The sequence below is a fragment of the Cibotium barometz genome, chromosome 7, assembly GCF_041138505.1.
Source record: "Cibotium barometz isolate CiBa-2024 chromosome 7, ASM4113850v1, whole genome shotgun sequence".
In the NCBI taxonomy this organism is placed as follows: Eukaryota; Viridiplantae; Streptophyta; class Polypodiopsida; order Cyatheales; family Cibotiaceae; genus Cibotium; species Cibotium barometz.
Window position 1 is genome coordinate 43,285,637 of NC_141052.1, and position 12,879 is coordinate 43,298,515.

The following is a 12,879-nucleotide window of genomic DNA, read 5'->3' on the forward strand; positions in this document are numbered from 1 at the left end:
GTACATAAGTGATACCTTTTTCTAGGAATATTTGTCGTACGCCGAGACCCCATTGTGAGCCCTCAGTCCAGAGTCAAGCACGTATCACCATTTGGGCACCCAATTGGTCCACCCGTGCTTTCTTATCATGTATGTACATTGGACTGGTGTCCATGGCAGTTGTTTATGCCAGGGATTGATGCCACTCATGTGATACTGCAGACTTGGCTTTCCGTTGGGACTTGTGCCTCCGTGTACATGCCCGGAAATGCTTGGTGGATTGGTGTTCCATTGGGTCTGGTACCTCGTGTACTTGCCTGGAGCACGTCTATTTTGGTATACTCTCATGAACGGGGATTGTCCATACCAATGCTGCATTGCATAGCAACGGACAAGACTCAATCTCCAGGACTTGATCCTCCCCTTTTACTCATAAATGGGCATCCCCCATGTCCCTTCACCTGATTGGACCCCAATTCACTTACTTATTAAGAGAAAATTCATGTTTTTTCTTCATGAAGATTTTTGGAGGCTGAAAACTCTGTTTTTCTGCCATTTCTCTCCATTTCCAAGCTCTCCATAGCCATACCCAACTTGCTAGGGTGTTTTCCAAGCTTCCAAGAGTGTTTCCAAGTGCTAATCACTCTCCTACTCACTCCCAATGACTAAAATTCAGCAAAACAGCTCTCATTTTTGCTGTAATTTCTGGTCTTTTTGCTGAAAACCCTAATTTCAACCTTTCTTTCTCAAGTTGAACCATAGGGGAAGCTTTCCCAAGGTTCCCTTCATCCTCTTGACTTTTATCGCGAAGAAAGGCGACAAATCAAAGATCTCAACACTCCAAGGACTTCCATCGCAAAGACTTCCGCTGTCATCGACTCTACTTGCTATTGGTAAGCTTTTATACTTAAATTTGGGAGCAAGTAGCAGGAGGGAGGAACTGGATTACAAGATCACATACCCTGTGTAGTGTTCTCTTGTCCTACGTGCTCTCTTGCAGATTGTTGCTACCATGTGTTGGTGGAACAATAGAGAGCAGATGGTAGGGAACATGGGCACTTGAGAGGGTAGTGCGGGTTGCAAGTCTACATCGAAAACCACTTGTTTGCAATACTGTATTCATATGTATTGGTTATGGAAATCTGGTCAGAAATGCCCATGACACTATGTACTTGATTCTCCCAAGATCAATATACTTTATTTGAGGGAGGGGTCAGCCGTTCCGGCTCATTGTGTGTCTCTTGTCAATTCAGCAATTTACTTCTTGTATTTTGAGCAAGTGTCCATCAAATCTTAGTGTATTTAAGTGTATTGATTAGCATTGTGTTCAACCAAGTTACATTGGTATCAGAGCATACGGTTCTCTTTCACTTCTATCCTGAGAGACGATCACCGTAAACACTAACTATCTCTACACTTAGAACATTATGGACAGCCATACAATGAATGTTGGAGATGCTAACACAAGAGGCAGGGACAATGAAATGCATGCTTCCAATGCTTTACAGGATGAGCAAACTCATGTGGTGCACAATAGGGAACCTGAATATGTGGGACAACCGTCCCGTGGCAAAGAGAAGATGCAAGAAGAAGAGTCCATAGTCTTGAGGGCTGAACTTACTCGTATGCATGCTCTTCTCCATGCACAACAAGAAGAATTGAATCTCTACTGCCGCGAGGATCCATTGGTACATGACCGTTTGAAGGCCAAGAAAGTTGAATCTTATATGGATCATGCAATGGCAATGATTGCTCAAGAGTTGCACATGCAACCGAGGGATGCAGCACGTGCATACTTGGCTCGTACCGAGGATGCCTATGCAGAAAAGACAACCATCCCACATGTCTTGGAATCCCCACAAGTGCCCGAACAAGAACTTATGTCTAAGAGGATGAATCTCCATGCGATGGGAGAGGAACAACCAGTGACTTCACGCCATGCAGGAACACCTTATGTAGCCCGTGAAGAATACAATGTTTATGGCAGTGGTCAAAATGTATGTCAAATGCCATTGCCAGCTGAAAATGTGCATGCACAACACATGCATCATGGGCTGCAATTTTCTGTTGGTGCAGGTATTCCGCCTATCTCTCATGCCACTCATGCCTTCGAGTGTGCTCGTGAGGGAGAAGTTATGGCTGAAAATGTATCAATGCATGTTGAGGGGCCAGCCATGCCTCATGCTTACAGGGCATATGTATCTATGCCTTATGCATCACCTTTTGGTCCTAAAATGATGCCAGTCACAGGGACTGTCCCAATGGACAAACATGGGGGAAAACATGTTGAGATGCACACACATGCATCAAAGTCTCGTGACTTCAAAGCCGGAGACAAATCTGTGAAGTTTGACACATATCATGGAGAATATGATGCATCAAAGGCACTTGCTTTTATTGCCCAGTTTGATATTGCTTTCAGTGATGAGGATTTCACTCAGAAATCCATGATCCGGCATGTAAGCATGTTCATGAAAGGCACTGCTGCCCATTGGTGGCTCACGGAGAAGCTCTCACCAAATCCTGTTAGATCATGGGAAGAGTTCAAGGAGAGGTTCTATGCTCAATTCTTGCCTCCCAATGCATTGAATGAGATAACAATGAAGTGGGATTGGGTAAACCAAAATGAGGAGGAATCGGTAAATGCATACGTACAAAAGTTTTGGAAAGTGCTTTTGGAGGTGTCTCCATTTATGCATGTCACCGAGGCGGAAAGGAAGAGAAGGTTTCAATCGGGATTGCAACCCGTGTACAAAGCGGGACTACAAATGTATCCTGGTCATACCTTTTACACCAACTAATCGCAGCCGCCACCGCCACCAAGCAATTGGATTTCAAATTGGGTCGATCCAATAATGCTAAACCCTCATTTTAAGGCAAAGAGAGGGCTGTCCAAAACCTGCAAAATGATGGACAGCCACCTAAAAAGGACCAAAACCAAGATAAAAATGGTCCAAAGACTCAAAATAACACTACCAAGAAGCATCCCTTCAAACTGAGAGACTATGGTCACACTCCGGAACAGAAAAAGCAATATATGAATGAGGGGAAATGCTTTACTTGTGGTAGCACCGAGCATATTGCAAAGGCATGCCCAAACAAGAAGAAGCGTGATAATGCAAATGCATCAAAGCCTAATGTGCATATGGTTCCGGATGTGCAGGGCAAGATAAGAGTTGTATGTAAAGCTTGGGAGGACAACTCAAAGATCAGCCCGCTTTGTTCATGTTTGATGATTGTGTATCTGAAAATTTCATATCCACACAGATGGCAGCTGCTTTGGGTATTGAAGTGGAGAACAGGGTCCTCAAATTGAAGCAGGGGCGGCCTTTGTTGGTAGAGAAGTGCAGGTCATGCCTATTTTTGGCAAGTTGCGCATACACATTCAAGGCTAGGTGGATCATGAGAATTTTCTTGTCACGCCTTTGAATGATTGTGATGTATTGCTTGGAAAGCCTTGGCATACACGTATTGATCCGTGCAAGGATTACAAGACCAACAGGATCACCTTCATGCATAAAGGCCGAGAGCATGTAACTGATGCTGGTGAAGAGGGTGATACCATTCCCCTATCTCATGTACAAATTAAGAAAGTAATGAAAAGGAGTGTTTTTGCGTACTTGATTTTTGTACGAGATCATGTTGAAGAAAATAATGTACATGTAAACACTCTTAGTAATGGAGTTGTCGATCGAGCAGGATTCGTATGGCCTGCTTGAACTCCATGTGATCAAGTGGATCACGCCAATTGAGGGGGTTGAGCGGAGGGTCAATCTCCTCCTACTCTCTCTCGTGGTGGTGGTAGGATTTCTCCTTCTTCCAAGGGTGGGAGGGAGGGGATTTTGGGTGGCACTTGTGATGAAGGTAGAGGGGTGGTCGATGTCGAGGCAATAGTGGGGAGGCTTGCGGTAAGTGATTGGGGAGGCCTGGCCAATGTTGAGGGTAAATTTGTTATGGTTTTGGGGGTAGTAAGTTGAGAGTTAAAGTGGCAGGTGAGGGAGGTGGAGCGGGGAGATGGTGGGGGTAGGGAACTCTTAGGGGAAGAGAGGGAGTGTGGTGGTGCCAGGTGGGGGTGGTTGGGTGCTTGTGCTGGGGTGAGAGGAGTTGGGAGGAGGAGGTTGATGGGGGGGATGAACCCAATTCACTTACTTATTAAGAGAAAACTCGTGTTTCTCTTCATGAAGATTTTTGGAGACCCTCATCTTGAGACTTTGCAGCCATCTGTGCTCATACCTGATTCACATCATCTTTTGGACACTCTAGGGCATATAGCAATGCCCTTTCCCTTTAACCCGGCCAAGTGAGCTTTGATACGGGTAGCTTTCCCTGTGTAAATGTCACCACAATATTTGCATCTCCACCTGCCTTGGCCACTTTCATTGTAATTAGTTAGGTCCTCTACATGTGCATTCACTGGATCGGGAGTTCAACCCATTTCAAGACTCAGGAGCAAATGGGGCAAAGGCGGAAGTAGAAGAGGGGACAAATCACAAAAGGCGGGAGAAGAGCTGCAGATGGCAAAGACAGGAGCAGATGGTGGGGGGGGGGGCAACTTGCCAAGCAAAAGCAGAAGGGGCAGGTGGCCGGTGGGAGCAGTAGAGAGGCGGTAGCAAGTTGCTGCCTGCAGAGCAGATAGGCAGGAGCAAGCTCACAGAGGGTGCAACGTGCAGGGCAGAGGCTAGAGCAAGCTCCTGGTACAAGACTCGAAACTTGCAAACAAACGTAAAGGGGGTGCAGGCCTGACTCACCTCCCAACCTTGACAGCGGTGGGCAAGCCCACAAGTCTTGGCTATCCCTACCGAACCACGAGCTGAGCTAACTAGATGGACGTACCGACCAATCTCTACCTCGTGACGTCCCATACCGCCACGAAGCTACCCTCGCGGGCCTCGAGACTGCTGCCGCCCCAACTGCATAAAGCAGGTGCACGTCTGCACTAGATCCAAGCTCTTGACCATAGAGCTCTCACAGAGACACGCAAGACTCTTTGAACTAATGACTAACCTTGGTCACCCTTTTATAGGCTCTTGGCCGGTCATTAGGCGTCCACACTTGGGCGTCCACCCGTCCATACTTGGGTGCCCGCCCGTTAGTCTATCCCTAACTCAGCTCGCCAATCAGCCTGCCTAGCTCCAAGCTTCCCTAAACCTCGAAGCTAGTCTTGTGTGCGTGTAAGCACACGGTAAATACACACGTACACATGACACGGTAGGCGGAGCAGAGATAGTAGGCTGTAGGCTGTAGGCTAGAGGCTAGAGCAGCAGGCGGGAGCAACAGGCGAGAGCAAAGCAGAGCAGGCGAGAGCAGAGCAGCAGGCGGCAGCACAGCTGCGTGGAAGGCGGCGGCAGCAAGATCGAAAAGATGTACAGGCGACGGCAAACGAAAAAAGTACAAGCGTACACGGGATCCAAGGGTTTTTTTCATTTTAAAACAAATCACCTACAAAAAAACGCGAACCCAAATAAAAAACGTTTCAAAACGTACACGTTTTTTATTCCTTCAAAAAAACGCATTTTTCAACATTACGAGTGCAGCTCTCTCTCTTCCCCTTGTGTTGGCCGTACGGTGGACGATAGTGCAGCTCTCCCCCCCCCTTGCGTTGGTCGTACAGGTGGACAGCACGCTGGGTAGTTCTCTCCCCTTTGCGCTGGCCGTACAAGCAGACAACAGGCCGGGTAGCTGCTTCTCCCTCCCTTGCACTGGCTGTACAGTGGTACAGCAGGGCGAGCAGTTCTCTCTCTCTTGCACAGGCCGTACAATGGTACAGTAATTGAGCAACTTCTCCTCTTTGATTCATTGGCCGTGCAGCGGTACAGCAGCCGGGCAAGTTTCCTCTCTCTTTACCACTCCTTCCTGGCCATCGGTTCAAGGGCTGTTTTTGGACGAATCTGGGAAAGTGATTTGAGAGCTTTTCTGGGGTTATTTTGGAGACATCAGGGACTGATTTGAGAGCTCCTCTGGGGCAGATTTGAGGCTCTGTTCTAGGGGGGCTGGATTTGGCACCGTACCGGACTGTTGTTCGAGGCTGATTTGCACTGGTTTATGGTGCTGATTGATGCCTAGTTCTTGAGCAAGTGTTTGTGGAGCTGTGTGGAAAATCTGGTGTAGGATTGCATCCGCACCTTGGTTTGGTTGTAACCTTTATTCATTGGAATAAAGAAGTTCCTGCGGGGGCCGGCCATTCCGGCTCAACGAAGTGTTTTGATATTGTTTATGGTTATTTCCGCTATGTTTTCATATCTTTATTTGGCATCTAAAGTGTCTGTATACTTTTCCGGGTCCCCGACTGCTAGATTTGCTATACTTGAAGGATACTCCACTGGTATCACGCTTATACATTTGCGGAAAACTATTTTATAAGATGGAGGGGATGTCACCAATTTGGTCCCCTCACCAGTCTTGAATAGTGTTTCACACACTGTCTGGAACCAATGTGTGAACGGAGAGTTTCCACATAAGAAAGCTAGAGCATTTACTGGCAAAGTTTGGCCCGAAAGATGGCTTCTAAGCAGAAGCAGCATGGGATCTTTAGCATATAAAGAGACTTATTATAACATTTATAAGATGGTGTGTTCACACATCATTAAAGTTTGGCCGGACATATTATTATTTGGGTATGGATTTATGGACAAGCTTTGGGAATGGAAGGTTATCCAGATTTGGGCCCGGTCATGCACAGATGGGTTCCGGGCATCCTAGACATCTAGGTGGATGTTCGAGTATAGGATACACGTGTTTGAATGCACAAAATCCACATTGTTCCCAGGATTCTAAGAAGGAAGGGGCACAAGGTTTAAAGTCATCACTTTTGTCCATAAAGTGTGAAGAAAGCAAGTATTATTTATCCCGTAAGTGAGTTTTCTCATAAATAAAAGCAAAAGCACACTTTCATATAAAAGGACATCATGGGCTCACCTTCTACACACCCACACATGGAGGAGCTCTCCCTCAGCATGGCTCTCTCTCTCACTTGCCCTACTGGAGGGACAGATCTATACGGCAGCACCTTCATCGTCATCATCATTTACAGCAATTTATATCAGTGCTTCTCACTCCTCTCTCTCTACATCAGCCCGATCCAATGTTTTATTTCTCTACAACAGTGTTTCTCTTCTACATTAGGGTTTTACCCTATTTTCAGATTTTGTGCAGATTCATCATGGTTGATATGAAGAGATGATTCTCTCGGATATTATCGTCATGTTTTCAGCTTGCTTTTGTGCCGTCTACGTATATATCTGCTTCAAATGGTTGTCATGTGATCTTGTTTGTGCCTGGCTTCACATGGAGTTTTTCTTGGTTATCTATGTGGCTGCCATCTCTTAGCCGCTACCTAAACTTCGACATTGACTTGTGATCTACGATGGCCATGGTTTCATAGATCTTTATGTGTTTATGGGATCTTGAGAGGTCACAGGAGGATCTATGATCATGTGACATATTTTGGATATTGTATATGTGCTAGATAACCTGGTGTTGGACTATGAGGTCGTATCTCCAAAGCTTGTATCTGATAAATACTCCTTGGTAATATGACATAAAATCCAAGGGGGGGGGGGGGGGGGGGGGCATGGGGCATTCCGGTCCTAGTGTGGTGAGCAGTGTTCTTGTGTGCTTGTGGTTTAAGTGGATGAATTGCGTGCCTTTAATTCAATGTTTAATTGCGTTAATAGTCGTGTGAAACCCCGGAGGTCGGTTTCACCCACACCAATGTGCAGTGAGTATATGGAATGATGAGCTGTCAGACAATCCACGCCCATAATCTCCCAATAGTGAACTGTGAACACATCACGTCCCAAAACCTCGAGCAATGAACTCGAAACACGTCCTTTCCATAGTCTCTGCTACACCAAGTAATGAATTTGAATCGCATTGAATTCATAGCCACCAAATCTGACCTTGCCCTACCAGATTTTTCATTCTTGGAACTCCGACTCACGCTTCCCCTGCACAAAAAAATGAGCAGCTGCTGACAAACCCCCTCTCTCGCCCACAAGCCTCCTCTAGCTGGAAGCACGGGGGGGGGGGGGGGGGGGGGGGGGGGGGGACTATATTTATAACTATCCTCATCCTCCAAGGCCAGATGCGCCTTGGGAGCCCTAGATGAGTCACAGACTTGCACCTTATCGGGGTTGCACGAGGCAAGAGCACCACAGAAGAAAAACGTTGATGTGAAGAGGCACAGAGAAAACGCAGGTTCAGCAGAAATCGCAGCCCGCAGAGGATGTCCAAAAAACACTGCTACCAGAGGGAGGAAGAGATCAAACCGCAAATGATGTTAGCTGAGACCTAGACGTCTAATACAATGTTGGGGTATGCAAACAAAAAAGAAAAGAGAGAGAGAGAGAGAGACAGAGAGAGAGAGAGAGAGAGAGAGAGATTCTAGACAAGATCACTTTATTGATTGAGCGAGAGGCTTACAATGGTGATAGCCAACACACGAGCATTACAATGTGCTTGTGAATTGGATACAAAACAAGTGTTGAGAAGAGGCCTTTATAAAGGAGGCCTTGAAGTTGGCCAACTACACATGAAGCTAGCCGACAACAGCCCACGACTAGTAAACATGGAAAAAATATATATATATTTCCCAATAAAAGGTCCAGTTCCCACAATAAAGAGATGCACAAAATTCTAACACACTAGACCCCTGAAGTGCTAACATATTGATGGAGTCTTACCAAGAGATTTTGAAGTCTATAAAGGACAAGTTGGCTAAAGCGTAGAAGATCTATCTCACCAAGCCAATAAGGATAGAAGGGATGTGAACTTCCCAGAAGGGGATTGGTTATATCTTAGGATTATGAAGCAAAGGTTGAAATGGGTGGGCAAGCAATGCCCAAAGTTAACGTTTCAGAGCTTCAAATCTTTTCTCAGTAGTCTACAGAAGATCAATGAGGTTTCTATGAAGCTGAAGCTACCTCCCAATTGGACCATGCATGATGTGTTCCATTGTCAGTTGGTTGAAGTCCTATATAGAACCTCCTCTCTCTGTTGTCACAATGAACAGGAACCACACATAGTGGACAAAGTTGAAATTATGGTTCCAAAACAAATCCTCTTGCATCACTTCAAGCATGGCTCCAGCCGAAGAGAGAGAATTCCTCACGAAGTTTCAGGACCAAGGGACACAAAAAGTGGTATGGCTTGACAAGAATTTTTTCGAAGATTATCCGGCACACTGAGTCACCCTCTGGAATGATGTAGAGGTGTATCACGTTCTGCCTAGGACACTAGTGTTAAATATTAAGAGTCTTGGTGCATACATACAGGCAGGTAGGCAAACGGCAGGTAGGCAAACGGGCAGCCCTCATAAGGCCTTAAGGGCCTTGCCTACAAGGTGGGCAGCCGTTGTGGGCCACCCTAGGGGCCAAGGAGGCCCCCATGCCCAAGCAACCAGCCCATAGTGGGCTGTGGGCAGCAAGTCGGCAGCCCATTAGAGGGCCAAGCCACAGGCGAGTCGGCCAGCCCATGAAGACTCAAGTGTGAAAAGGCGCCTAATTAATGGTGTTTAATCTAGTCGTGGGACTTCAGCAAACTGGCCAACAGCCTCTATTGCAAACCGACCAGCAATAGGGAGCTATATATACATATATACCTAGATGAATCCACGAACATACTTAGATGAATCCAAAAACCAGCTATACATAACTATAGACTTGGCAAGGGTTAGATTATCTCATTATTCACAAAGTGTTGAAGTACTCCGAGGGCCAGGACAGCCAAGGGGTGGCTAAAGCAAAGGTTATCTTGAAGGTCAAGAATAGGTCATCTTCAGGCTGCAATTTTCCAGCCCAGTAAGGCCTCCAAGAAGTCAGTCTTTTATATCATTCAATAAAGCAAATACACCAGTCCTTGGTGGGGGGGACCCAATCGGGTGTCTTTGTTCTTCTTTTCTCTCTCTCTCTCTCTCTCTCTCTCTCTCTCTCTCTCTCTCTCATGCACTCTTATCTCCACTACATTGTTCAATCATCAAGAACCAAGGTGCTGAATATTCCTTATCAAAATATAATCCTGTCTGTAAGCTTCCACATGTTACACAAGACCATCATAATGTTAAAACTGAGTGAAACAGTTGAAATAACCAAATGCACCTGCGTTTTTCCCAAGCGGGAAGTAAGATCGACTTCATAGTCCCTATGCTTCAATGGTTTCCTTTGAACATGAGGAACTCTACCTACAAAAAAAATCTCTCTCTTTCTCTCTCTCTCTCTCTCTCTCTCTCTCTCTCTCTCACACACACACACACACACAATAAAGTAGATATGTAGTTAGCCCTTTGTAGATCGTTTGCTCCAAGTAGAAATTTAGGCCAATATGTCTAGTCCCTTACTTTAACAAATTACTTTGTCCCTTGGTTTGAAATAATCTTAACATCGAGAAAGAAGAGCGACATATGAACACATCCATGCTAAGAACAGTCTGACTGTCTAAAGAATACTATGTTCTATGCAGGACCAACAAGATCAGTATTACAAGTATGTAAAATACTCTTGACATACTTGGTTTAGCAGTCTAGACCTAAAGGCTGCCTTCAAGCCCAAAAAGGCCAGAAATACCCCACCACACCCAAATTTTAGCCCACCCTCAGCCCTATCTATGCCCCTAGCCGTTGCCGTTGCTCTTTTTAGACACCACCAACCTCGATTACCCCCCCCCTCCCCCCCCCCTCCCCCGGGCACGAGTTCTGAGGCAGCCAGTTGACTACAGCTTGCCATGACAAAAGACTCTACCAAGGCTCAACACGAGCACACTCCAATAGCACTGTACAAGCTGCCCCTGGCCACCATACATAGCCATATAAAAGATAGCTATAGGCACAGCAGTCTACCACAATGCCACAAACAATACCACCAAGCATCCCTACTGACACCTTGTGAATCACACAGCTATGCTTGGGATTGCTAGCTACTCTTAGTGTGTATCCAACTGAATGCTCTTGCCCAATTTCATGATAGCATCTAAGTCTGATCTCAGCTAGCCCTAGAACGCTAGGCACTAACAATGGAACAGCTATAACCAGGATGTTCCCACCAAATGGAGCTGCCACTGTTACTATGACAAAAAGATGAAAATCTTGCCTTTGGATCGATGCCTCTCTCCATCTTGTTCCTGCCATATGTTAAAAAGAATTATCAGTGCTCGAATAATGCAGTCTTCTCAACCACTACATTAAAAAAATTTGTACGTTTGAAAAGATGGATGTCTAGGATCTAGTGGTTTGAATTCATCCTTGTAATGGACAACCTCACCCCTCGTAACTAGGGCTAGTAAAATTAAGGATTTAAAATGTGCCCGCATGTAAATGAAGGTCTTGCATTGGAAGGGAGAATGATGAGGTGCATTTCATGAAACTTAGGGATAGAGTTTTGGACTAAAATAAAGTCTTTGATAAGGTTGGGTTCAAGCTGCCAATGCGTGTGTAGCCTTGTGAGATTGAGCAGGGAAGGAGGAGGTCCTGAGTTCCAATCCCCGAAGGCTTCTCACGGCATCCGGACCATTTGCAGCCATAATTGTACTGCCTATGGGGGGGATCTTTGGGTGGGCAGTCAAGTTGCTACTACAGAAGGATCTACTCAAAAGGGGGAAAAATGGGTTGTGTTTAAGCTAAGGTAAACTGAGCAGGTTCTTGGGAATTAAGATAAAAGCATTGCGTTTAAGCACAGTTAATTTCTAGGGTTTAGGGTTTGTAGTTTAGTACTTATGTGGGAAAAAAGAAAAAAGGAAAACAGAGATGAGAAGCAGAGTACCTTATCTTCCCGCTCACGTGCTCTTTCGAGGAACTCGTCTTTGTTCCATTTGCGCCTGTAGGTGTTGTCAACGCCGCTGGTCTAGCAAGTATCACACACGGATTGGAATTAGATCTGAGATGAAGTCGAATTTGGGATCCGCACGAGCCCAAACAGCATAGGGGAAAACCAGCCGTTACCTGCATCCCCTTTCGTCGACGCTCGAGTTCGCCTGCTGATTTGCAAGGCCTGTCTCGCGGTTGTTGCTGTTGGTGGTTTACTTTCGAACTTTGTGAGACTAACTAATTAGCCTCTTCAAATTCGATGATCATAATCAATAAATAATCGGACGTGAAACAAATTAAATTTTAGGATCTTAGCTCGAAATTTCAAAAAAAAAACATTTTTCCAATGGCCTCTAAGAGTTAGACATACAGGCAGAAAGGACCTTGCCACATAGTGGTTCACACGCAGCACTGGTCACGTTAAGAAAAAGCTGACACCTTTGCACTCATCAGCAAACGGAGCACAACCCATGTTAGAAAAAACATACGTGTCCTCCACCGAGTCCAATCCATGAGGTCGAAATTTTTAAAAATTGCAAGGAGTATGATGTGGATTTTGCACGAATCTCCTCTTGCCACCTCAGCTGCTCAAGATGCCCTCCGCTCTTTTGTGAAATCAATCTTAGTTCATCAAGGGGTGGAGAAGTGCAAGTGGAGGCCACCTTGAGTACCACGATTGTTTCTCATGACCAGAACAACCTGAGAATAGCATGGCGACACAACCATTCTCCATTGGGTGAGTATACACAATAGTACCACACGATTGTTTCTCATGACCAGAACAACCTAAGAATAGCATGGCGACACAACCATTCTCCATTGGGTGAGTATATCTTTGAACCATTGGCGTGTAAGAATACACAATAGTAGAAACTAGAATCAACACAATACAAAGCACTAAATTGTAAAAAGAAGTGGAGAGTAAACAATATTACTGCTTGTAAAAACTTGATTACAGACTAATAGCCCAATAAGAAACAATAACCAAAAACATATTTCCTGCAACTATCATAATCTCCTAACTAAACTTAGTCACAAAAATCAAATCAAGGAATTTCCCGGTTTGTAACTGATGCCATACCCAATGGTATCTTTGATGTTTTCAA

General features: G+C 45.4%; 1 protein-coding gene across 2 annotated transcripts in view; it reads right to left on the reverse strand.

The window, feature by feature from the left end:
• LOC147637045 (uncharacterized) overlaps positions 1–12,067 on the reverse strand; it is a 58,263-nt gene extending 46,196 nt beyond the window's left edge. For both annotated transcript variants that reach the window (XR_015266317.1, XM_086800663.1), the window contains exons 1-4: positions 11,909–12,067; positions 11,730–11,810; positions 11,061–11,091; positions 10,074–10,156 (exon numbers count right to left, since the gene is read on the reverse strand). Coding sequence is in view for 1 of the 2 variants with exons in the window: in XM_086800663.1 (XP_086656789.1) it covers positions 10,074–10,156; positions 11,061–11,091; positions 11,730–11,810; positions 11,909–11,914 (201 nt within the window). In the remaining variant the exon portion in view is untranslated. The remainder of the gene's footprint in view (positions 1–10,073; positions 10,157–11,060; positions 11,092–11,729; positions 11,811–11,908) is intronic.
• Positions 12,068–12,879: the final 812 nt, after the last annotated feature.